The following is a 27,341-nucleotide window of genomic DNA, read 5'->3' on the forward strand; positions in this document are numbered from 1 at the left end:
ATCTCTCCTTTTCCAATTCACCCCAAATTAGCTTTTAAAATATAGGCTTAATTATGTTATTTCCCTGCTCAAAGATTTTTTGGGGACTCCCCACTGACTGTAGCATAAGATCTAAATGGTTTTCACTTGACCTTTTACACCTGTTCTCAACCCACCTTTAGCAGTTCCCCACTCTTTGTGATTTCCTCAATTTAAAATGCAATGTCACATTCAGCTTTTGTTCATGTTGTTCTCTCTCTGGCTGGAATAAGAACTCATCACGTTTGTGTGTCACTTGCCAGTTTACAAGGGACTTTCTCATGCACTTTCTGTGAGGTAGGCAGGGATTATTTTCTAGAGTTTAAAACAGAAAGAACCAAGGCTAGGAACAAGTAAATGGTTTACTGAGGGTCTTATGATTAGCAAGAGAGACCAGATACTAAATGTCAATATGTACTAGCACAAAAAACATTTTAGATGGAGGTATAGCATTTTTACCAAATAAAATGAACTTGGAATATAGGTTCCCATCAGTATTTGGTGTCATATATTTTATCCAAGAGTTCCTTTACACAGAAAGCCAATTCTTAAATTGGATTTATTGCACTAATCAGAGTTTTTAAAAAACCAGTATTTTATAGTCACTGTAATAAGCTCCACTCTATTTTTTTTTTTTTTTTTTTTAGAGACATGGGGGGTGGGCAGAGGGAAAGGGAGAGAGATCATTTTAAGCAGACTCCACACCCAGCACAGAGCCCAATGCAGGGCTCGATCTCACCACCCTGAGATCATGACCTGAGCTGAAATCATGAGTTGGAGGCTTAACTGACTGAGCCACCCAGGCACCCTCTGCTCTGCTCTATTTTTAATCTTTGTGTATTTTTACAGTGATATAGATATACTCAACAATACTGCTACAGTTTAGCTTTCATTAACACTTTGTTAAAAACAGCACCTGCTAGTTTCATCAAAATGTATAATACACTGTGCTACAATTTGATAGAAACACACTATTTCAACAAATATTTAGCTAGTACCTGTTTTGTGTAGCTATGGTAGGCAATTAGTACACAGTACATAGGAAAGAATACATTTTCAAAGCTTGCCCACAATTTTTGAACTTGAACTCTAAATATGTCAATATCCCTTAAGTCCGCTATTCAAAGATCTGGATAAATTAGGTATTTCTGTCATCATTAACAACTATAAGCACTTTGGGCCTCACTCTATGACATTATATATATGTATATAACATTATGTACGTATGTATGCATGTATGAGTGTGTATATGTATGTGTATGTATATCTCAAACAATTTGATGTAACACTCATATCCACATTGATCAGTATATCAATAAAAAGTGAAGGTAAAGTGGCTTTGGTGCCTGTGAGTTTATTGACTGCCAGGGTTGCTTAAGCTGCTATTGTGGTTCAGACACTACGCACCCATTTCTTCAGTAATTATTGCATGTGCTTGACACAGTGGCTATAAGATAAATAAGACACAAGATTCTTGCTTGCAGTCTAGGAAGGCAGACATTTAAACAACTACCACACAAAACAATAAGCTTTCTAAGGTAAGTATGGGTAGGGCTCTGTGACACTGCCAAGGAAGCAGCAGCTATTTGTTAGAGGTGGGGCAGGAGTGACCCCGGCGCCTGGTCGGAAGGAGGTGCACAGCTGAGTAGTTGCAACTCTCTGTGCTCCCTTAACATCCCATACCTACCTTTATCCTGGCCTATCATATTATTTCGAACGGATGCACTTGTATTTTATTTATTTATTTATTTATTTAGTTAGTTAGTTATTTTAGAACCGATTCACTTGTGAAAGTTGTGGAGACCTTAATAATATAGACCATATCTTATCTGTATCCCAAATTCCTAGCACAAAGCTTGAAATAGACCAAGTGTTGCACAATTACGTGTGGAATTAGAACTGAAGAGCATCCCACACAGAAGAAAGGGCATTGAGCAGTGGCCTAGGTGTTAGAAGGATCTGCATGTGGTCTGGAAAAGCTGGAGGAAAAAGTGTGGGATGGGAGAAATAACCTAAGTGAATCTGGGGAGGCAGGCTTTAGAAGCCATGCTGAGGAGGTGGATTTCATCTTGCATGTTATGAGGATTCATCGGAGATTTTATACTTAAGGGACTGACAGTGGGAGTGGAGTTGAAGAAATGGATTAAAACCGAAGATAATAATGACAGCACCTATTGGCAGAATGAAGAAGGGTTAGAGGAAAGGGACAAGTCAGGGATGAAACTTAAGTTTTCAGGTTGGGGAGATGAAGATGTCATTGATTGCAATACAGATCAAGGCGACGGATTTGAAGGCAAGGTAACAATTTCTGAGGCCAAGTGGAGATGTTCAGAGGCAGTTGGAAATATGGTAGTCGGTATCAAGAGAGAGGCCTGGGAAGAAAACATAGATTAGTGGTCCATCACCAGCTATCATGGATGCCACAATGCAGGAAGAGTGTTCAGGATGAAAAGAGGGCTGGCATGATGTTTTGCCAAACACTAGTACCTGAAGAGTAACTCGAAAAGAAGCATCCAGGAAGGTACCTGATAAAGTATATTCTTCCCAAAGCTACATTTTCAGAGGAAGAAGATGACTTCACTAGATAGATAGGACATTCATTGAGATGAAGAATATATTAGAAGTGCTAGGAGTGCAGAATGGACGCTCCCTGGACCGAACTCATTGCCCAACAAAACCCTCCTTATTCTTCATGATTTCAATACCAGGCCCACAAGGCTCCCTCACATATTAACAATTTAAAAATTGTCATTCCTCTCCTCTTCCTCAAGTTCTTCTTCTCCTTTGGAAACACGCGTATTTTAAGGTGATCTTCACATTGGTTTTATTAAACGGAAATGTGGGAGAATGGTGATGACGCAGTAGCAAGGTGAAAAGTAGAGTTGCAGAGAACAAAGTGCATTCTCTAAAGAGAAGGCTCTCTTCCCCATGTTGGCCAGCAGTGTGCTAGCGCTCTGAGGCTGGCGAATTTTAAGCCACTCTAACAGTTATACCCTCAATTCCATGCCTCTGGACACTTAGGTGACATTAGTAGACAGGGGACAACAAAAGTGGCAAAGTCCATATTTAAAATCCTGCCAACAGAAAACCTGGGCATTTCTTGGGAGGCTGCAGAGGGGCGCACACCTCTGGGTGGTCTCGGAGAGACGTGGGGGGGGGGGGGCGGCAGGCGTCTGCCACCAGAGGTAAAGAATGGGCAGAGGTAAAAAGTAAGAGGTAAGCTCCTCCTAATGGGAACCATCTATTTAAGGGATAAAAGAAAGGAAAAGAATGACTTTCAAACTAGAGTTTTATTGAAGTTAATAATACTCATTAAGAATGATTCGTTATTGACATCTACATTCACTGAGCATTTGTTCAGGCTTGATTCCCATAAAATTTACATTTTTACCTGTTTTTTGTTCACTCGAGGGAAGTCTTCCTCTCCCCCAACCTTGACACATTTGTTTTCAATGGCTAATTAATCAAGCTCTTCTTTTTCACATGGCTGGCCTTCCTCAGTTACCAATCTAAAAATCTTTATGTGGTGAAGAATGTTAGAACACTTAATTCTCACACAAGTTCGGGGAAGCCTTCTCTAATAGTCTCTGTCTCAGAGCACAAGCACGGTGAACTCACTTGCCCGACTCACCCGTTTCGATCCGCAGTTACCCATCTGACCTTGAAAAAGAGACAGGATGACTCTCCCATAGGACTCTCCTGGTAATGGCTTTTCCTTCTACATTAAGTGACAATCAGGAGGCTCCAGCTCAAACCTATGACATCCCTTGGATACATAGTGCCTTTGCTTTATCAGAAACAGAGTCTTAAGTCTAACATGATAGAAACAACAATGACAAAAATGCAAGAGGATGGGGCACCTGGGTGGCTCAGTCGTTAAGCTTCTGCCTTCCGCTCAGGTCGTGATCCCAGGGTCCTGGGATCGAGCCCCGCAACGCCCTGCTCGGCAGGAAGTCTGCTTCTCCCTCTCCCACTCCCCCTGCTTGCGTTCCCTCTCTCGCTGTCTGTCTCTCTCTCTCTCTCTCTCGCTGTCAATAAATAAATAAATAAATCTAAAAAAAAAAAGAAATGAGAGAGGAAATGTAACCAAGAAGAACGTGGGAAAATAGAGAGGAGCAAATACAGGAGCAGAGCTGTGCTCTGTGAATAAGGAACTCACAGAGCCCAACAGGGAGCCATGCTACTGAAGACAGTGGTTTCAGTTCTTGCTACAAATACCAATAGTGTTTTCCAGTAAAGGTGAGTCAGACCACTAATTTTTACTTCATTTTCTTTTAAAGATTTTATTAATTTATTTGAGAGAGAGAGCATGGGGTATGGAGATGCAGAGGGAGAGGGAGAAACAGACTCCTTGCCGAACAGGGAGCCCGACGTGGGGCCCGATCCCAGGACCCTGAGATCATGACCTGAGCCAAAGGCTTAACTGACTGAGCCACCCAGGTGCCCCCTAATTTTTACTTCATTCCATTAAAGTATGCAGAGCACAGTGCTGTACCATGGAGAATGTCTTCCACTCATAAAAAGAATCATAGGGAAGAAGAAAAGTAATTCATCTTTTTAAAAGTCAAACAGGGGCTCCTGGGTGGCTCAGTTGGTTAAGCGACTGCCTTCTGCTCAGGTCATGATCCTGGAGTCCCGGGATCGAGTCCCACATCGGGCTTCCTGCTCGGCAGGGAGTCTGCTTCTCCCTCTGACCCTCTTCCCTCTCATGCTTTCTATCTCTCATTCTCTCTCTCTCTCAAATAAATGAATAAAATCTTTAAAAAAAAATAAAAGTCAAACAAACATTCCTCATTATTCTTACTGTGAGGGATGGACCTGGGATAATACTGGCTACAGGCTTGAACTGTTACTGGTGGACAGGCTTGGTGGTTTCATGTCACTGTCCCTTTGTTACCTGCCTCCACTCCCAATTTGAGCCAGTTAGACCCAAAACCGCTCAAGTGTTAAGGAACTGGGGGAAGCTAAAGTAGATATTATAGTTACAAAGAACGGAAAATGTATCTGCATTTTGACATTTTCAATCACCATTTGGTCTGTAATAAAAGGCAGCTTAAGAATAGTGAATGGTGGGCCTCCTCTGATTACCCCTGCAGATCCCCTCACCACCCCCAGTGATCCTGCTTGGTTCTTCCAGGTACCAGTGGTACTAACCACATCTAGGGGTTCTCTTTCCTCTGGCCTCTGGCTGGATTCGGTTTCAGAAGACTGGGGGGAGGAGGCGAGGAGTGTCAGGGTATATCCTTTCCTGGCTTCCTTCTTCTGGGTCAGTGTGAGCTGCGTCTTTAGTTTGAATGAAGGTCCTGTTAGATAATCTCCCCCACATAGCCACTCTGTCCCTGGTTCTGCTAATTCCTCCCCTCTTTGCCTTTTAGACCTGGGTGGGAACAGTGCCCCACTGTATTGGCACCGGGGCACAGGAAAGGGGGGTGTAACACTCCATGAGGTGAGCAGCTCTTATATCTGCTTCCTGTTGGAATCCTGTGTTATTCATCATGTATGCTTCAGCTTTAATATGGCCCCTTGTGAGTTCTCACGTCTGCATAATTTGCAATAAGGAGTTAACTGTTTTCCATTCAAAATGGCTCCTGTGAATTAAAAGCTTCTGATATATACTTTTCTAAATAATCCAGTTGGAAAAAAAATATCGTGTTAGAAAGAGATCAAATAATGTCAGTTACAGGTCAAAGAACTCTTAATAAGGTTTCATAGAACATGGCCTAATAGAAAGAACACTGAACTAAATTAGGTCAGAAGCCACAGGTTTGAGTCACAAATTCATCAATTATTGCATGACCTTGACAAGTCACTTAACCACTCTGAACTTCAGTTTCCTCATATATCAGACAGTGATAATAATGCCTGACCTGTTTATCTCACTGGGTTATTCTGAGCGACTCCGTGAATGATAGGCTTGGGTGTGCTTTTCGAATGTGAGGACTGGATAGGGATATTACCCAGCGTTGTTATGAGGATAAAATGCATCCAGTAAATACACTTGTAAAGTTCCATTATCCTGGAGAGCCCTCAGTACGTGCCTACTTTGATCCTTAAAATCCCACTGACAAAATAAAAGCAGTACAAGGTTGAGTTGAAGAAGTAGAAGACAACTGGTTAGTTTCATATTCTGGCTCCACCAAACTATCTTGGAAACACTCCTTGACCTTGGTTTCCTCATTAATAAATGGAGAAAATAATGATCTCAACCTCATATTGTCACTCTGAGTATCCCATGTAAGGCTCCCAGCACAATGTCTTACACGAAGAAGTTCTCCATCTATGTAGCCTCAAGCCATAAAGGTGAGAGAGAGCATCTCAGTGAAGACAGTGTCATACAGTGGTTAAGCATCCGGGTTTGGGAGTAAAAAATTCATGCCTTGGAATTTTAACTGTAATTTTCTACAAGTTATTTAGTTTTTACATCCTTATCAGGGTAGTTACATCTGCCTTAAAACGGGATCTAAATAAGATGTATGCAATCTGTGCAACACAATGCTGGCCACGTAATAAATGCTCAATTAAAATGTTCATGATCGTTTTGGTGTTGCTAAAATTAAAACTCCCTTCCTTATCTTTTTATCCTTTACTGCTTTTGCATATATAGTCTGCAAAGAGGCTGGTTTACATAGCAGACACTTGCAAGTTCAAAGATAGAATTCAGACAAGCAGAAAAATGTCACTGCATACATTTATGGGCTGGACATAGCTTTGAAAGGCTGACATTGTCTCAGCACAAGCAGTAGATGACCCCCTGGAAGACCCCATGGCTGTTGAGCCCGTGTTCAGCTACTGCGGAGACTGGCTTGTGGCGCTGACAAGAGTGAGAGGTAATCCCCCGATTCATCCTTTGCCCACTGTCTGTGGGCTGTGTCCTGTGAGCCAGGCAGGGGAGTGGGGTGAGTCAACAAGGTAGATAGAGTGTCTGCTCCTGGTGCTGGCAGGGGAAGTGTTTCATTTATGTTCAGAGCAAAGTCCATCTCCAAAGTTAAAGGTGAAACTCACAAAATATTCCCTGGGAGTCAGTATGGTTTGTGATTTAATATCGCTGGAGCGAGACTACCTGAGTTTGAATCTTGGCTTTGCTGCTGCTTCTTCTTCTTCTTAGATTGATTTATTTATTTTAGAGAGAGAGAGCAAGCAAGCAAGGGGAGGGGCAGAAGAAGAGGGAGAAACTTTAGCAGACTCCGCCCTAAGCATAGAGCCCAACTTGGGGCTTGATCTCAAGACCCTGAGATCATGACATGAGCTGAAACCAGAGTCGGATATTTAACCGACTGCACCACTCAGGGGCCCCTTGGCTTTGCTTCTTACTCAGGGCACTGGACAATTATTTTACCTCTTTTTTTTTTTTTAAAGATTGTATTTATTTATTTGACAGAGAGTATGAGCACACAAGTAGGGGGAATGGCAGGCAGAGGGAGAGGGAGAAGCAGGCTCCCCGCTGAGCAGGGACCCAGACTTGGGGCTTGATCCCAGGACCCCGAGATCATGACCTGAGCCGAAGGCAGCTGCCCAACTGAGCTACCCAGGCACCCCCATTTTATCTCTTAATGCCTTGGTTCCTCCTCTATAAAATGGAGTGATAGTGGATCTTGCACCGTGGGATTGTTGTGAGGATTGAATGAGCTAATGCAGGTAAAGGACTTAGGGCTTAGTCAGTCTAAAAAATGTGAGTTATGAGACTCTAAGTATTGTTTTACTATGATTTATGAATAAAATAGTTATGTCCTTAGATTAGAGTGCAAAGGTTGGCAAATTACAGGTTGCAGGTCAAATCCAGCTCTCCACCTATTTTTATAAATAAAGCTTTCCTGGAACAGAGCCACACCTGTTCATTTCTGTGTCCATCTATGGCTTCTTTCATGCTACCACGGCAGAGATGAGTAGTGGTGACAGAGGCCTTATGGCTGCAAAACCCCCAAGATCTACTATCTGGCCCTACACGGAAAAAGTTCATTGACCCCTGGATAGACAACTACTACTAACATATTTTTTTCTCAAAAGGAAAAGTTGTGGTAGAAATTATTTATTCTGGGACATGTGTTTATATTCACGTGTTTGCATTCTGTCAAGTGACATATTATACACTGCAAACAAGTGAAACTCAGAAGACCTCAGAAGGTACTGCTTTGTGCCCTCCAAGCCCCCATCAGTTCTGCTTAAGGAAGCTACATGCATGAGGATGATGCTACTAACCTACTTTCACCAGAATCAATGTCCTGTTATTTTTCAGCAGTGTTAATGGATTCGCGCCATTCCATCCTCTCTTTCAGTGGGCTTGCCTTACCAAGAGTCACAGATGCCTATATGAGGCAAGGGCACAGCCCCTGCCTTGGAAAAAGAATTCCCTCCATGTGGAGCCCGTGGAGCTGTAGAGGGAATTAAAATCTTTTCTTTGGCTTTCCTCAGATCATGGTACAATCAGGCATTGGCCATCGTATTTGTAAGTGACTAAACTTGGAAAAAAGAACATAAGTTGCTTCTTAAAAAGATAATGTATTTCATGTTTCTGTTTTCTTTTTGAAAAGACGGTATGGGAAACTTAATAATTTTCCAAAGGTCAGGAAAGTTTGTTCTGTATAGTGAGAGTGCTTGGTAGTGCCCCCTTCTGGCTTCATCCTGGACTCACATGTACTAAGCTTTCCAGTTCAGGGCGGAGACCAGATGGTGATGAAACCCCTATGCAGAGATTAGCAAACTGGACAATAGAGATACACACACACGAAATAGAACCATCCTGGGTTATTTTCTGAACTAGATCTAGAAACCCATTTACATGTATTTGTGACAAACACAATGTAAGATATCAGACCTTGCAAATTTAATAAGATTGAAAGCACATAACCATTACAATTCTCCTTAATTCATCTGCACATAGATCTTTTGATTATCACTCAGGTGGGAAAAAGGACTTGGGTTTTTGACAAGAATAAAGACAAAAAAGGAAGCTCTATCATTTTTTTTTTCAAAAATGAAAGCTCTAAAGTGGAAGAAGTAATTTAATCCTAGGAAATGTTTATGCACACACAAGAGCTGCTACTGGTATTTGGTAAATTTAGTGATTACAGTAATGAAACACTTCAAACAAATTTATGACCAGACAGGAAACGAAGATCTGAGATTTACCAACACGCTTCAGACAAAGGAGGCCGTCCACGTCATTAGTACAAGATGAAACAGACAAGCAAGAAAACGGACATGCACAGCTTTTCTTTCCCTCTTTAGCAAACACAGATCCTACAATTATGATTTCTGCCAGTGGAGAGGTACACACAGAGAGGAGTGGCAGGAGTTGCGAGTCCCCTAGAAGGGAAGGTCACCTCATTCTAGAATGATTTTCCCCAGGAATAACTCAATAAAATATTCTTCCTTTGATCTTTAATTAATAACAAAGGGGATAGCGGAAAGTTCAACAAATATGCATATTTATGATATTAATATATTCAATTTGTGTAGAGAATATTCCATTTTATTCTGCATACAGTGCTGAAGTGGCCGGTCCAGTCTTGCTTCACCTTTAACTCTTTTGACAATCCACACTCTGTGATTACTCCAGTAATGAGAAACACAAGAGTGCAGGCTCTGGAGCTTTATTTGGGTACACATTTTGGCTCTGCCATTTACCATCTGTGTGACCTTGAGCAAATGACTTGATATTTCTGTGCTTCCATTTCTTCATCTCAAGTAGAAATAATCATAGTGCCTAATACCCTAGTGGTGGTGTAAGAATTAAATGAGTAAACGCCAGTGAAGTGACTAGACTGTGTGCCTTCCACATAATAAGTGTCTGTTTTGTTGTGTTTTTCCTTATCTGTGTCATTTGCTAGGGGTAGTGTGGTCAACTGTGTTATCCAAAAACATAGGTTTAAGTCCTAACCCCCAGGATCTGTGAACATAAAGTTCTTTGGAAGTAGGGTCTTTGCAAATGTAATCAAGTTAAGAGGAGGCCAGTCTGGATTAGCCAATGACAGATGTTTTTACGAAAGAAAGGAGAAAAGATTTGGAAACAGGAGAGGGTCACAGGGCAGGAGTCTGTGTGAAGATGAGGCAGAGAGGAACGAAGCTACAAACCAAGGACTCCTGAGCATTGGCAGGAACTGTCAGAAGCCAGGAAGAAGAGAGGAAGCATTCTTCCCTCCTGTCTTTGGAAGGGCCCGTAGCTCTGCTGACACTTTGACTTTAGACTTCTAGGCTCCAGCACTGAAAGATGATGCATTTTGTTGTTTTAAGTCACCTAGTTTTTGGTATTTTGTTATGGCAGCTCCAGGAAATGAATACCCCAGTAATCTAGATGAGAAAGTGGGGCCTTGTGGAAGAAGAGAATGAGACATTAAAAGGTGAAACTCAGTACCTAGAAGAGGGCTCGCCTGTGGTTCCTTGGGTGTTCTCTGAATTTAGTTATTTCATAGGGTCACCCGACACAGAGGGGAACAGGTTTGGGTCGGCAAGGCTGGGTGGCAGACAGCTCTCCAGAGTAAATGCGAGCGTCACAAAGCTTTCTGTCATCTGGAGCTGTGCTGTTGATACAGAAGCCACTTGCCACAGGAGGTGACTGTAAGTGGAAATTTATTAAAATTAAATGAAATCTGAAACTCAGTTTCTCTGTCGTAGCCACATTTAAGGTGCTCAGTAGCAACATGTGGTGAGTGGCTACTGTATTGGACTTTGAAGTTTGAAAGAACATTTCCATCATCGCATAAAATTCTATTGGACCATGCTGGACGATATTATTATTGCTAATAAGATTTGTTTGGGAGGCAAGTAAAGCGAGTGGACAGGTTGTGTAGAAAAAAGGGAAGTTCCATATTCTTGTAATTTGGGCAAATAACTCCATCATTTATTAAAGAAAAAGGAAAAAGTGACTATGGTGGAATTTATACTTGGACTGCTGCTCACAAGGCAAATCTCAGTTGCTGAATGGCCTACTGTTTTCTTCATAAAATCATTTACATCACTGCTTTTCTGTAATTTGGACAAAGGATACTGTATTAATTCCTTTAGACCGAAAATTAGCATAGCTGAAAACTCGCCTCTATCCAATGCCAGGCATCACCGTGGAAAAGTATGGCATGCTTTACTGTCATCTGGCCGAGGTACACCTCATATAAAATTGGTTAATATTTTGGTCCCTTAATATCGAGAGGGAAGTAAATGCTACAAGGCGACAAATGAGATAAAAAAATCTGTAAGCCACAATCTCTTTCCTCCTCTTCAGATCCAATCATACAGATGAATAAATTGCTATAAAAAATACCAAAAATAAAACTAAAAACAATGACTGAATCATTTTTTTTAATCTCATGTACTCTGTGTTCAGGTAGCAAGAAATTTAATTCCAGTCGGACCAGTCTCCTGTGATTTTTTTTTCCCTTTCATCTAAGATATTTTTAATGCTCAGAGGCATTATAATAGAAAAGCATGTATTTTTGCTTGGTTTATACCCATCATCCTTACCATTACAACAAGACAAAAGCATTAAAGTAAAATTAATCATGTCAAAAGATTTTAGCAAAAACAAGTGAGACCATGCATAAAGCATCGCTTTGTCTAGTGTGAAGTCATGCTCTGATTAAAAACATATAATGAAAGCGAAAGCGATACATCATTGCCTTAGCAGTAGGGTTTTCTGAAAGCACTTTGCGGTTCTCGACATAAAAATGTGGGAAGATTTTGGTCTTTGAAATTCACAATGATTATTGTTCTAGCTAAATAACTGGAGTTCAATCTTAATTTTTTTAAAAGAAATTAAGACTTAATGACCAAACAAGGCATGCCAGTAGGATTAATAATTAGCACACACTGTAAGGAGCAGTAGTTTGCCTTGGCATCCAGACACAGACGTAAGAAAGTGTCTGCTCAGCACTCCCCTTTCAACAAAACCATTGTTAAGCAGATGAATATGGCCAGGCTTTTAGGGTACCTTCCATGAAATACAACTGTTTGCTCCATCAAAAACAGTGTAATTAATAAATACAAAGGTGTGATCAGAATGATCGTTCCCCATTTGGGAGGTCATCTTGTGTATGATACAGAAAACCCATTTCTAACTGACCAGATAGTCATGAAATACAGATTTACTTCTGAACTCCAGTGCAAAGTGATCTCAGGGATCTGAAAAGGAGCAGTTTGCTTATTTGCACTTTGCCTTAATTACGCCTTTCTTTTGATGGAGATATTTGCATACAATAATCACTCACCCCAATTATCTTTCCATTTTTTTGTTGTAATTTTGAAAGTCATTTCAATTCTTTTTTTTAGAGTTCTCTTTAAATGATAAAAACCATTTTGTTCTATGGGAATTATGTGTGTCTATGCAATTTTTATCTATACACATGTTTGCATATCTATATTATAGATGTGTAGTAGTTTACATATATATAATAAGCCGTAGAGATAGTAAAAATCACAGAAAGAGATAATTAAACTATTTGAGGGGAGGCAAAATTTTAAAAATTCTACCCCCAATGCATTATAATATTTGGAATGTGTTTTTAAATATTTCCTTTAATACAGAGGCATCCAATCTTCTGTGAATAAATATCGGTCCTGAAGATGAAGTCATGCCGAGACAGGAACAGATAGAGAGATGCATGGAGCAGCGAGCTATCTCTTCTAACTCATGACTGTTCATAGGAGGAGTGAGGATATTTTGCATGTGATAAGAACAGTGCATCAAATTATTCGTTGAACCTAAGGGTGCATGGTTTGTAATCATTACGGCTATTAAAGAAAAATTTTGGTAATCCTTATGAGAGTTTGGGAGGATTGCACTTTTCCACCCACTTTGAAGTTAGGTGTGACTAGGTGATTTATTTTGCCAATAAAATGTGCTAAATTCAGAGCGGAAGCTTGAAGAGTCAGAGTGAAATTGTCCTCTCCCTTGCCACGGCAAGAGTGACAAGTCATATCGTGGAGTTGTCATGAACCTGAGGATTGGTATAAGAAGAAGTAGAACAGAGATTCCAGCAAACCTACCATAGACCGGTGACATGAAAAGAAACAAGGCAGTAAGATTTGGGATTTTTGGGATGCCTGGGTGGCTCAGTCAGTTAAGCATCTGCCTTCAGCTCAGGTCATGATCCCAGGGTTCTGGGATGGAGTCCAGCATCAGGCTCCCTGCTCTGCGGGGAGTCTGCTTCTCCCTCTGCCTGCTGCTCCCCTTTGCTTGTCCTCTCTCTCTCTTTCAATCTTTCTGACAAATAAATATATAAAATCTTAAAAAAAAGATTTAGGGATAGTTGTTAAATGACCCTTAGCCTAGCCTCCCCTAATCTGACTGATACAGGCTTTGGTATCATGGAGGCCCACAGTGGCTGATGGCAAGGAAGCTAAGATTGGAGGGTGGAAAGATGGAAATGCATGTTATGGCATGGAACACCACTTGGTAAAAATGCTATTTGCTCTTACTTAGTGGATTGCTTATTTAATAATCTTCCACTCCAAGGTTGGAAGACAGAATGTTGACAATGTGCATTGGTTGCTGTTGGTAGCACTTGGCAAGATCTCCAGAAAAGAGATGATCTCACAAACAAAGTTGGCCCATTTATAAGCAGGAGTGAAAGGAAATGGAGTCCAGAAATCTAGGAGTGTGCAACATTGGAATAAGTAATTTTTTTCAGTCTCATCTGGTAAAAGATTTTGGCTTGGTGCATCATACACAAAATGAGGCACATTTTGAGCAAAATAGGTAAATTACAACTCAACTGACAAAGACAAAATTAAAGATATGGCTTTCACAGTAATTTGACCACATTAGAGTATCTTAAAAGAAAGTTTCAATAAAGGGTGAGATACCAGTAAATTCTTCTAACTCAGGGAAAAGAGTAAAAAGGGAGCTTTTCCATTAAAGATTGGTAAATATATAGAGTATTAGAGTGTGTGTATGTGCTTGTGTGTGTGTGTGTGTGTGTGTGTGTGTGTGAAAAAGAGAGAAAAGGGGAAATAAAAAAAAAAAAGAAGGAAAAAGCAATCTAAGAAGTATATCGGAAAAGAACTGTGGATGTGGTCAGTGGCCATGGAGTGGACATAAACCTAAGAAGATAGCTATGCTTTCTAGGGACTTAATTGCCAAAAGACCTGCCAGACTTGATTAAAAGAGGCTGTGAAAATTAGAGACTTAAATATCTACAGACATGAAAGGTACTTAAAAACTCTTCTACTCCCAGGAAGAGCATAGTCTCAGGTTTACTTCAGATATGTCCAAAGAAGATAATAGAAAAAGAAAAATCTCCCATTAGGTGGAGCCAGGGGCCACGGAGAACAAAGGACAATGAGCAGAACTAGGGAGGGCCCTAATCAAGGAACACAACGTTGGATAGGCGCCCTTCAAAAGGTCTGTTTGGTGGGATTCCTAAATTGCTATGCTCTTTCCAAATGAAAATGTTTATTGTGCTGATCTGGTCCCTAATCCATCACTGTGCATGATGCGGGAGGAAACTAGGTAATTTGATTGTTTAGTTTGTTTCCAGATCAAGATCAAGAACAAATGAGCCTGATACTGGGATGATTGTCCATCACTCAGAGATCATCACTGAGCTTGTTGATTTGTGGTGATCTCCCTCGTGTGGAGGAGCAAGTATACTTTGAGCATCGCAAGGAGAGTACATGGAATATTTAATGTCCAGGAGGACAGATTATAGCAGGCACATTGCTCTGTTCACCAGATACTTCGATTCTCTTCTTCCTGAACCCGGGGAAGATTACAGTTCCCTGTCCCCTTAAAATGGGGTGTGGTCTTGTGATTGAGCATAAATGCTAAATGTCACTTTTAATTGCCAGTGCAAGACACTGCAGCACATTCTTACCCCATTGCGCTGATGATAGAGATCCATGTTAAGATGCAGCCCCATATATCTGGATCCCTAAATGACTCTGATGAACAGGTACTCTCTGCCGACCTGTGTTGGACATGTAGCAGGAGTGAGAAATAAATTTTTTTTGGCTTAAGCCCCCGAGCTTTTGGAATTGTTTCTTACCACAGCATAATCTAGCCCATCCTGACTGATACACATGGCTTCATGCTAGAAATAGATAGAAATTTCATTCTGAATCAAAGGTGTGTCTTCTTTCTCAAACTCCTGATGGTAAGAGCAGAAGGCACGATTTAATCTTTTGCTTTCCTCTGTTTGGCTATATGCAAAATAGACTAAAAGAGAATAAAAAGTTTTTGAGGAACAACTATCTTCCCAATACTGAGCCTACAGCCTTATTTGTGTTATTTGATTTAATTCTCTCAATAACTCTTAAGAGGCGGGTAGAATTATATTCACTTTGCAGATGAGAAGGATCAGAGTGAAAGCAGCATACTAAGGGCTCAGTCAGCAAGTGCCCGGAGGTGTATTTCAATTTAGATCTATCTGTCCCGAACGATGTGGCTGTGTGTGTGTGTGTATGTGTGCGTGTGTGTGTGGGGGGGTGTTTTGTTGTTTCATTTTTGACACTGCTTCAAAGACAGAGTTAAAAATGTCAAGAAATTTGCATTGAATTATGACCTGTCAATAATATTAAATGCAAATTTTATCACTTACATATCATAACTTGTAGTTCAGTCCATAAACCAAGATAATATTCTTAATCTCTAGAAGTAGGATATTCATTCAATTAACCTATACTAGTTTTATTCTCTGAATGTGGTACTGTGACAAGTACTTTGGATCCATTTAGATTTTCATGAGTGAAATGGGTCAGCACAGATTAAATCCCATTCATCTGCTTGGATTCTTGACTAATGGCACTTGTTGGTGAGACAGATTGGTGTGGTACATGAGGCAGCACTGCTTGATGGAAATACAGAGACAAGTGTTCTATTCCTTATCCTGCCACTAAATCATCGGGTGACTCTGGGTATGACACCTTCTCTCTTTCCGTCACTCAAAGTAAAAGCCAAATTTGTGAACCTGCCATAGAAGAGCCTACAATGGTCCGGTTGCTGTGAATGTCTTTAGCCACGTGTCCTATCTTTCTTCCCCCGACTCTTTGATTTCAGCCATGCATCTTCTTTCCACAGGGTCTTCGTACTGATTATTAACTAACCTGGAGCAATCTTCTTTTCACATCTTTACTTGGCTAACTCTGTCTCTTCCTTCAGTTCTCAGCTCAAATGCCTCTTCTTTGGTGACAATTCTCCAGGAAGTCTAAACTAGATCAGGTCTCTCCATTACGAGATCTTACATACCTTTTACACCTTTGTGCTCTTCCTTCAGATCACTATCACATTTTGTTATTATATATCACTATCTGAGAATATTTATTAATGATGGTACCCCCCCCAGCTCTAAGATTGGTGAAGGCATGATAATATTTGCTTTGACTCAGGCTTGTTTTCTCTGTATTGAGAACAATGGCTGTTACATAGAAGACATCAATTACATTTATTGAATGAATGAAATTAATGTGTAAAATAGAGGGCTGGGCAAGGAGATCATCTAATCTCTTAGTATTCACATTCATTGGCTTGCCAGACTTAGTCTGCAATTTGCCTAGGAATGACACAGAGCACATTTAAGCAGCAAATATGACTCATACCCCCTTTATACTAGACTCAGTATCAAGTATCACAGCTTGTATGTAAAGAAAGCATCAGAATTATTCGTATACATGCTGTTCTCTGGAGAAAAAGCAATTGCTATATTCAAGGGAGGTATAAACCAGAAATAAAGTCAACTAGTTTTTCCAGGCACCCAACTTCCTCGAAATACAGTATTTTGTAAGTGACCACCACACATATTTTTTTTTTAAATCTATGAAAAATCCACTAATGCACTGGTGCATGAATACACAGTAGCAAATAATTCAAGATATATAGCAATGTGCAGCCATGTATCTCAAATTAGAATTGAGCTCATTGAAGGTAAAATTAGATGCTAACATATTTAAAAAGTCCAAACACAATTCTCTTTCCTTCCTCTTTGTCCAAAGTCATGGAAACAATCACTCCATGAACTGAAATAAAAAGTTCCAAGCTAATAAAGGACAACTGTCATGCTACTATATAAAGTCTTTAGATCATTATGTTTTCACTAACACCACTCAGTTCTTTTTTTTTTTTTTGGAGGGGGGAGGGGCAGAGGGAGAGGGCGAAAGAAAACCTTAAGCAGGCTCCACACCCAGCAAAGCCCAATGTGGGGCTTGATGTGGGGCTTGATCTCACAATCTGGAGATCATGATCCTGAGATCATGACCTGATCCAACATCAAGAGTCAGACACTTAACCGACTGAGCCACCCAGGCGCCCCACTCAGTTCTTACTTCTTAAACCAATCTTAACAATTCCATGAAATAGTCCCATATAATACGGTTCTTGCTTAATCCTCCAGCCCCACCACCTACTTTCCCAGCCTCAGACTCTCCTATAGATGCACAAATTCATTTCAGTTTTTAGAAGGCATCAACTCTGTCTTGCCTTTTGGCATTCCCAGTACTAGACCCTCTTTTTTCATTCGTTTCTTTGCCTTGAAAATTCCTACCCATCTTGTCAACTTTACAGAAGGTCACTTTGAGGAAATCTTCCCTAACCTTTCATATTTAGATTAGGGACCTTTTTTCTCTGCTCCCCCCATAGCACCCTGAGCCTCCCCTCTCTATTCCTTAACACTCCCTACTGTATTTGCCTCTTTAGGTTCTTGAGAGGAGAGATGGTCTTATCCACATTCTACCCTCCCACCCAGCACAGAGTGGGTATTCAATTTGCTTGTTATATGAAGGAATGAAGTCTATAAATAAGTCTAAATTCTTCCCAGGCAGTTTCAGAGTCATTCTGGAAGCACCTAATTGTTTTCTGAGGTTTTCCTGCAATGAGAAATGCACTGTCTATGGATTCTGCATCCCTGTCTAGAAATGAAATGAAATTAACTAAAATTAAATAATTTGTGGGGTTTAGGTCTAAAGATAATATAAATAAAAGAAACCCACAGGTATAAAACCCTCAATTGAATTTACTTTTTATTTCTTTCTAAATAAATAATCATAAGAAATGATTATTAGCTTTTGACTAACTTGACTTTCCCTCCAACATATCCTCAAAGAAATAAACTGAAGTCAAGAAACACAGGGGCCAAGGAAAGAAGTCCAGGTGAAAGTATCAGTGTGCAGGCTTATTATTTCCTGAATAATCAGGAATTATTAGGTATCGGATATGATCAAACCTGTATGTATCTTTTGGAACTGAAGTTCACTGTCTTCTATAAGATTTGCTTCCTTGGTACTACTAGTCCTTCAACATTTATGGAAAGTATATATTATTTTATTTTTTTTAAGATTTTATTTATTTATTTGTCAAAGAGAAAGAGAGAGAGAGAGCACAAGCAGGAGGAGCGGCAGACAGAGAGAGAAGCAGACTCCCCACTGAGCAGGGACCTCGATGCAGGACTCGATCCCAGGACCCTGGGGTCAAGACCTGAGCCAAAGGCAGATGTCTAAACAGACTGAGCCACCCAGGCATCCCTGGACAGTATATTTTAAAAAAAGAATGAAGGGGCACCTGGTTTGAGCAACCGATTCTTAATCTCGTCTCAGGTCATGATCTCAGGGACGTGAGATCGAGCCCCATGGTTGGGCTCTGCACTGGGCATGGAGCCTACTTGGGATTCTCTCTCTCCCTCGCCCTCAGCACCCCCCAACTCTAAAAAAAAAAAAAAAGAATGGAGAGTCCACCATCCTCTGATATTTGTGACTCTCCTAAAAGAAATCACTGACACCCAGACCTAGAACCCCTCCCATGTGGATGGGATCAAATTCAATGTCCTCCACGGATTAGAGGAGACAGCCCAGGAAATCTCCACACAGTGGTTTCCTTTATGTCCTGCCACTGAAAAATACAAGGCCCCCAACCCCTGCACTACCAGGTAGAGAATAGAGCCACAAATCAATTGAAAGGAAGAGGGGAAAAAAGCATTTCCCCCTACCTCTGGCAAAGAGAACCGAGGTGGCCAGAAGAAGGAAGATGCCTTTCTAAGTTAGTTCTTCTAATTTTCATCCTAATGTTATTAACGGGAAGTCGTCATGGGCACATGGAAGGACAGATCTTTGTTTTGAAGTCCTTTTCCCCCCTCATTGCTCAAAGAAAGCAGTAACAAGCACCTAACAAGTAGAATGTCTCATCTGAAATGCAGGAAGAAGGGAGTCAGTCCCCAGGAAACACCTTTCTCCACCAGTAAAGGACTCGGCCAATGGGGAGCACGAAGAAAATAGATGGCCCCTCAGTGCTGTCCCTTGCGGGGGTGGGTGGGGACTTCTACATGTGGACTTCATAAGAACTTTGCTGTGTTGTAAAAATAAAGTAGCCATGGGAATTGTTTCGTTTGATCTTTGCACCAAGGATTTAGGGCCTGCAAAGTGCAAGAGGCATGTTTTTTGCACTGGCCATTTTAGTATTCATGTCTCCTGTACTGCTTTTCTAATAAGTTAAGAATGAAACGGGAGACTGCGTGCAGGAGTGAGAAATGCAGGGAAAGCAGTACTGTAAAATAAAAATGAACGAAAGTGCATCTCAACTTCCCTTCTATTACTAACAGTCAAGAGAAAAACAATGCCAATTTTACTGTTATTACTTAACATTTTACACTGACAAAAGGACTTTACAGTCATTTTTACATGTTATTTCCCAGTACTTTTTCTACGAGAGACCACGGAGCTCTGTCACTATTCTCAACATTAATTATTTAATGTTATATTAAATGATTTTTCCAAAGAGGCGGATAAAAATGCAATCTGTGTCAGCATGTTACCGTAACAGTCTTTTCTGCGAGAGTAATTGTTCCCTTTGCTGTTTGGGTAGACCAGACCGCTGACTGGCTGACGGCTGGATTTCTTTTCTTTATGTGATGTAGATCCACTTTCTCTCTTCTACTCACCCTCCTCCATTCAATTTATTATTACTTCTGTACCCCTTAAACTGTGATTCTAAAACATAACAGGGTAAGATCTAAAGAGATCCTTTGCATTCTTCTTTGTTATAAAATTCGTGTAAGCCATGTGGCTCCCCTAACTGGGTATCTGTGCTCCTGCCTGGGGAATGCCATCTTTCTCAAAGGAGCACGTTTGTGAGACAAGCTGAGAAATGTCTGCTCAAGCCACGAGGGCAAAGGATTCTAAGATTCAGAGGCTCTAGCTAACCTCGGGTTTTAGGTTTTTGCTAGTTAGCTTATTTGTTAGTTTGTATGGAGACAGCCATGTGATAAATAAGCAGACCCAAGCCGGGCCCTGTCTGCTAGCATTAACTGTCATCCTCATCTCCCTGCCAATAAGTTTAGCTGTCCTTCAGGGTCAAAAGAATGGCAGTGGGAAGCTCTGCGATCCCAGATGCTTCGTTGGGTTTAGGGAGAATTTGGATTTTTTTTTTTTTCTATTCCAGTGAGAAACATTTCTTCCTTTAATTGTTAGATGGCCCAAATAGTAGGGAAATCTGTCAGTGACCTGACTTATTTATTAGTCAAATAAGATGCCTTAATTAAAAAATACACACCAACAGCAGAAATCACCCAGATAAACTGTCTATATCTCTCCAACAAACCTGAAAAATATGCCTTCACTTGGGGCCATGTAGTCACAGCCCAGCAGGTAATAAACTCTATTTTTGAAAATACAAGTCCCAGTGAAATGAAGAGTATAAGTGGAGTAGACATTTATTTCAAAGCTGTAAGCATGCCTGACTATAGGAAAGAGGTTCAAGATCTTTGAGTATGCTCCCATTATAAGAACTTTTGTATACATTCATGTCTGTATTCCCTTCCATTTCAAACCTGGTGAATGGAGTCAACTGACAGTCATTTATCTCTACTTCTGAGTCTGTAGATCACCACATGCAACATGGGAAAACTATGGAAAATAGGTTCCTGGCTCCGGGACTGTGGGTCAAAGTACTGTATCTGTTGCAGTGTAATTTGTCTCCCCTCTGCATAGAGAGCTTGAGTTGACTCACGCCTCTAGGGTATAAAGGTCCACACAGTCCTTGTGCTCAGACTGGTGGTGGTGTTCTAATAATGGCCACAACACCTGGAATTGGTTGAGCTCACGCTATGTGCTAGATGACTTATAAACACAATTTTATTTAAAAATTGTGATGATGCTGACAAAATGAAGAAGCCATGACTTTGGGACATTGACATGCCTGGCTCAAGGTCATAGACATGGGTTTGAATGCAGGTCTGACTGATTCAAGTTCATGTCTTCTTACCACATCCTTCTAAGTAAAGAGTTAAATCAGGCAATGTGAAAAATTTGAGTAGGGTGACCCTATGTTCCAGTCTATACCTATTGTCTCAGCATAATCAATAGGTCCCCATGTCATGCTCTGAAGTGTCCCCATTTGGAGACCAAACTGGATGATCACTCTGTCTCCGAACAAGCTTTAAAATGAACCTAAGACTTTTCTTAGGTATTATTCATGAGGTTTTAATTAATCTTTTTGCCTTCAATGAAGGGCTTCAAACCAGTAGCAAATTGGGTTTTGCCTGGTGTATTTGGGAAAGCAGATGGATTTGTGAATGAGTATCACTTCTTTTGCCTCTACGTCTCTCTCATCTCTCTTCGAGAATCTTTGTCTCTCCTTTTTCTTCTCTCCTCCTCCTAGCATCCATGTCTTACTCTGTGTAGGCTTTCTCTATTGATCAGTGTCAGATAACTGATTCTTTGGTTTTACTTTAAAAATACAGCTTGGTCACTCATTCAGATGTTCAAATCACTATTAACAGTCCTTTTGTCAAAAAAGAGAATGAAAACCATTTTAAGGATCTCTAACTGATTTTTCTTCCTTCCTTCTCCTTAAGCTTCCTGCTATGATCCCCCCACTTCTTTCCTACAACCGTAGCGTATGGGTGTCCAGGGAGCTTCCTCGTTGCAGATCCTGGACAATGCTACTGGCTGTCTCGCTGGGGTAAGCCAGCTCCGAAATGTATTATTTCAAGCACCACCTCACATGTCTTTGTGCCTCTTCTGCTCTTATGGGCAAAGTGTTGTCCTGTTTCTATTATTTGAAAGGGCTTTTAGTAAGAGTAAAGGAAATGATTTTTAAAAAATCTGATAAAATATATAACCGCTTAAAAGACACATGCTCTAAGAAAATCTAACTTTCTCTTTTGTCGGTTTTTAATGTATGGCTTTGATTTATGGATCAAAATTACTCATTTATTATTTTATCTATACAGCTCTGGGCAATTTTGACAGTTAAAATTTAGTTTTATTGACCAGAGCAGCCACTGTGCCCACGAGGGGCCTGGTACACGAGCCTGCTGCGCTCAAGAAATGATGATTTTTGATTCCATGACTGAGTCAGATTGGGAATCATAACCGACGTAACAGTAAGTTCCAAATCTCAGTGCCCAAGGCAAGAGGTTTGCTGTAAAACACAATCACCCTTTAAGGAGGGGACGAAGGGAATTGTGGGTGGAAGTTTGCAAGCACAATTGAATGCAGCTGGGATAGGCCACAGATATCTGTCCATCCAAACTGTGGAGCTATTACTATTGCTCTGTTGAGGGGAGTGTTTCTCTAAGACTCGTTTTACAGACCAAAGACGAATGAGCAGAAAATGTCTAAAAGGCAAAATGAATGTTAGTTACAAAGACAATGAGCGAAACACCCCTTATGATGTGAGAAAATTTACTGGGGCTATTAACCAACCGTTCGCTTTTCGATAAGCAAAAAAAAGAACAGAGGCATTTCTTTCGGCACGTCTCTGTGACCACCCCCTCTCTGTCACAGAGACGCAAACTCACACAGTGCTTTTAGGCCAGTTTAATTTAGGCCTATTCGACTACCAAATTGGCCACCTCTGCAATGTTAATTTAGTCTTTTACTCTAAATCCCCGGTTATACATAAACAGACCTACAAAGGGTAACAAATCAATAAAATGTCTAATTTGATTAGCCATGTTTTCGAATTCATCGAGATAGCTCTAACCTGAAACAAATAGGTGGGCAAATAAATAAAGAAGGGCACTCACTTGTGAGTATTTTCCATGTCTTCTTTTCATCATCGTAGTACTGAACCAAGTTGCTGGGGAGCCGGTCCGGCCCAGGAGGCAAGCCTCCGACCAATAACAGCATTTTCTTGTTAGAGCGAATTCTTCACCCAAAACAAAAGAGGAGATGAATAACCACATTATTGTAGAGCCTTTTTAGTGGCGACGCAAAATCATAACCATCAAAAGAATGTTCCTTGCTTGCAGATTTCTATTTCATTTTTTCCTGTTTCTTCTCCCATTCATGTCTCAACAATTTTTTTGAACCAAGCAGAAAAATGATCAGAAGAGCAGCATATCCCCATACTCATGGAATAATAAGCTCCCTTTATGCAATTTGTTAGAGGTTCATTCTAGAACGACCTTTTTCTTATATTATCCCTTTAAATCATCACTCTTTACAGCTGAGTACACATGAAATGCTCTGGAGTTGTACTAAGGTTAAGCATTAAAGTTGCATGTCAAAAATCGTATTAGTCAAAATCATTATTATAAGCCATTCTCCACTCAAAGAACCTTGAAAAAATTAAGGTTATGCAGAGAGTTTGTGAGCCAACTCTTTAATCACCCAGGGAACTTCGAATACCAGTTTGGTACAATTAGTAGCACAGGGCTAACTGGGGAAGGTTAACCAGCATCAAGAAGACTTTTTGTTTGTTTAATTTAGCTGAGACTTCCGCCTTCATCTCCTTCCCAGCGCCCCCTCCCTTCCCTGCCCCAGCCCCCCACCCCCCAACCCCCATCCTTGGGTACCACTGGTGACACAGCAGCACCAATTGGTAAAAATGAGACTGTGAGGCTGTTTTGAGCCTCCCCAGAGTGGAGCCCTGCCAATGCTTGCCACTGATCCAGCCGCATGAACCTGCTCAACTGTGCAAAGTCACTCTAATTCCCTCCCTCTGTTTTTCTACCTTCTCCCCCAGGGGGCAACCACTGAAAGGAGTGACTACCCACCCATCAAGAGCTGGCAATTCGCTGCTATTAACCGTGACTGTGATTCCCAGTCTGCCTGGCAGTTCCTGAGAACAGGCCTGCAATGTCTCATATGCAGTAAAAGCTGTAAGATGCACCCTGGCCAGCACACTCGACCTGATGGATGTGCGATCCTCAGGAAGGCTAATGGATTGAGCACACTTGCGATTGGAGCAGGGAGGGGAGGCCCAGACCCCCACGAGGGGCCTGCTGATTTAACGGTCGCTTTACATATAATTGAACTTTTCATTTACCTGAAAGGCTGAAGGTGGTGGTGGAAGAAACAGAACAAGCATAACTGAAGGAAAAAAGTCAATAAATACAAAAGGGTTCCTCTTAAATATGATCGCAACCCACGGTGGTGGCTCTCAGTCTGTTATTACATAGTCAGCCCATCGTTCTGATTCAAGGACGCTTGGCAAAGTATGCCCTTGTGGAGAAGCACTGTTTGTTGGTTAAGAACCTAACATTCGGAGAGTTAACTTAATAGAGTTAATGACATTTCCATGTGAAGGAAGGGAACAGGAGAATTCCTTTAATGAAACTCTGGTGCCATTGAATGCATTGTATATGCCTCAGTACAAAAAATACCTTCTGGAGAAACTCCTATCAGGCAATCATGGATAGAGGGGCTGTACTTCCGGAAGGATGCCTAGTGTAGTATCAGCTTACAGTATTAATTTTGTCACCAACAAAAAGCCCCCTCGTTTCTTTGAATCTAAAGTACTTTGGAACTGTACCCATATGCCTTATAGACCAGTAGTTGTGAAACAAAACCAGAATCCAATAGCAAAGAGCTCCATCCTTTGAGGATTTCAGTGATTGGGGTGGTCTGCTAAGAGGGGTGATGGAAACTCAGTACAGTAAGTAGCTTTCTGTTATTTTGAAATGAGAACATATGTAATTGATGTGCTATGTAATCTCCTAAATGCATGGTTGCAGAACTAATAGAAGACTATTCTATTATTGTCATTTTGGTCCAAATAATCAACCACTCTGTGAGTCTAAGACAAGTCAAGATGAGAGCAAGTACTCTTTTTTAGGTTGCTGCTATTGGGTACCCTGTGGCGACATTTCCTGGTCAACTGGAAGGCGCCCTTCTGTGGCTGTCATGACAGACACATCTACCAGCTGCCAGATAGCTATGGTCAGGCGGAAGAGGAAAGGACTCAGGGAAGCTGTAGTGGGACCGAAGAAATCTAATTCAATCTCTGTTTTCATATTTAAATAAAGGTACTGCTTTTAAAATGTGTTTCATGAATGACAAATGGAGAGAAATGAATGACTTAGCGATGTTTGTAGGGTTGTTTCATTAATTGATAAGGCCAGTTTCCCTGGACACATCCACATGGGTGATTTTCAACAGCAGTTTAGATGGACCATCTCTGCAGATGAGAGGATCTAGAGTCTTTGTTCTCTCTGCCCAAAGAGCCACGCACTGCCATCTGTCCTCTAAGAACTGGCCGGAGACGACCAATACCTAAGCCACTGAACAGCTGGCAAATGGTAACAACCTTCACCCCTGCCAACAATGACGTGACTCAAAGGGCTAGCTAGCATAGCAGCCATGAAAGCCTCCACATAAACTAAGATAAATCTCTAAACCATCCAGCCTCCTCAGGGAATGTGATGAAGAATTACATGGAAGGAAAGGAAATTCTACCTACCCTCACTGGTTGTGTGTTTTCTGTGAAGGAGCTGTGTTTTAAGGTCATCCATATGGCCTTGTAGTGAGTGAAAACACATTTTAAATCTTGCATTACTAATTCATATTATCATTCATTCAACTTTGTTATGGCATTTCCCTTGGATTATTTTGTTTCTAAAGCTTGTGTCACTCAGTTTTCTAATCAGTATCGATATTATTTAAGTCTAAATAAAGGTTAAAACTCTACCTTCTGAAGGTGATTCACATAGAAACCAAAAATAGGATAAAGCATGTGAGAAGTAGCAGAGGGCAGAAGAAAGAACACATAGACTCACAGAACACATGTGAATGTTTTTCTCCCCGTTTTCTCCATTGACTGTCAAAACAGCCTTAAAGGCACAGAAATAACTCCCTTTTACAGGGATGTTAGAAGACTCCCATAGTAAAATAAAATGGCCTAAAGAGTGTTGAGGCCTAGGCCTCTTAATGCTACCAGGCCTATGATATTTCTAAAATTCAAATTTATTTTTTTAATTTTTATTTTACCATAACTTCTGATTAAGACCCAGATGACCGGGGGGCGCCTGGGTGGCTCAGTTGGTTAAACGACTGCCTTCGGCTCAGGTCATGATCCTGGAGTCCCGGGATCGAGTCCCACATCGGAGTTCCTGCTCAGCAGGGAGTCTGCTTCTCCCTCTGACCCTCTTCCCTCTCGTGCTTTCTATCTCTCATTCTCTCTCTCTCTCAAATAAATAAATAAAATCTTTAAAAAAAAAAAAAAGACCCAGATGACCGGGATTCTAGGGCTAATTTTCTTTTCCTTTTTTTAAATTAAGATTTTATTTATTTATTTGAGAGAGAGAGAGAGAATCAGCAGGAGGAGGGGCAGAGGGAGAGGGAGAAGCAGACTCCCCACTGAACGGAACCCAACATGGGGCTCAATCCCAGGACCCCCAAGATCATGACCTGAGCCAAAGTCAGACACTCAGCTGACTGAGCCAACCAGGAGCTCCTCTAAGGCTAATTTTCTATTTAGCAGAGTAATATTGTATAAATTACTTGGCTTTTTGGAGCCTCTGTTTTCTCATCTTTAAATAGATTAATAGTATCTGACTTGCTTGTCTCTAATCCACATTGTCATGAGGATTACATAAAATGACGAAGTGAAAGTTCTACATAAACTCTAAGGTAAATTATTATTAATCTGTAGATATTGGCAATACAACGTGGGCTTCATTTCAACATACCAAACCTGCTTAAATAGTTAAAAAAGAAAAGTAGTATTTTTTACTGAGATTCTTGTTGAGTTCATGTATATAAATATAAGCTAATTAAGAGGACTTCACTACCCAGTTGTTACCTTATATGTTCTTGGAAAATTATCACTTTAATCATATTGGATATCTTTTGAGTCTTGTTATAAGAAAATATACATTTGGAAATTACATAAAACTGAACCTTTCTGGATCCAAATAAAGGGGACTAATAGAGATCACTTTACATTTCTTGTTTCTTAAGAATAAAACAAATGAGAAAAACCATCACATATTTTACTTTGATATAAATGCAATGTCAACTATTCAATTACTCCTAGAAAGTAATACATGTGAATAATTCCTGTGGAAAAGCTTCCATTCTTTTTACAATGTGCAATTATAATAGTGACACTGACAATAATGACAGATAATAATGAGTGTGTATTGGATATTGAAACCTCTGATTATCATGCTATTTATTTGATGTGT

At 40.7% G+C, this 27,341-nt stretch overlaps 1 protein-coding gene across 1 annotated transcript in view; it reads right to left on the minus strand.

The window, feature by feature from the left end:
- Window positions 1–27,341, minus strand: part of KLHL14 (kelch like family member 14) — a 95,495-nt gene that overhangs the window by 44,650 nt on the left and 23,504 nt on the right. Inside the window, exon 2 of the mRNA XM_027576446.1 lies at window positions 22,959–23,080. Within this exon, the coding sequence (XP_027432247.1) occupies window positions 22,959–23,080 (122 nt within the window). The remainder of the gene's footprint in view (window positions 1–22,958; window positions 23,081–27,341) is intronic.

The sequence above is a fragment of the Zalophus californianus genome, chromosome 14, assembly GCF_009762305.2.
Source record: "Zalophus californianus isolate mZalCal1 chromosome 14, mZalCal1.pri.v2, whole genome shotgun sequence".
Lineage (NCBI taxonomy): Eukaryota > Metazoa > Chordata > Mammalia > Carnivora > Otariidae > Zalophus > Zalophus californianus.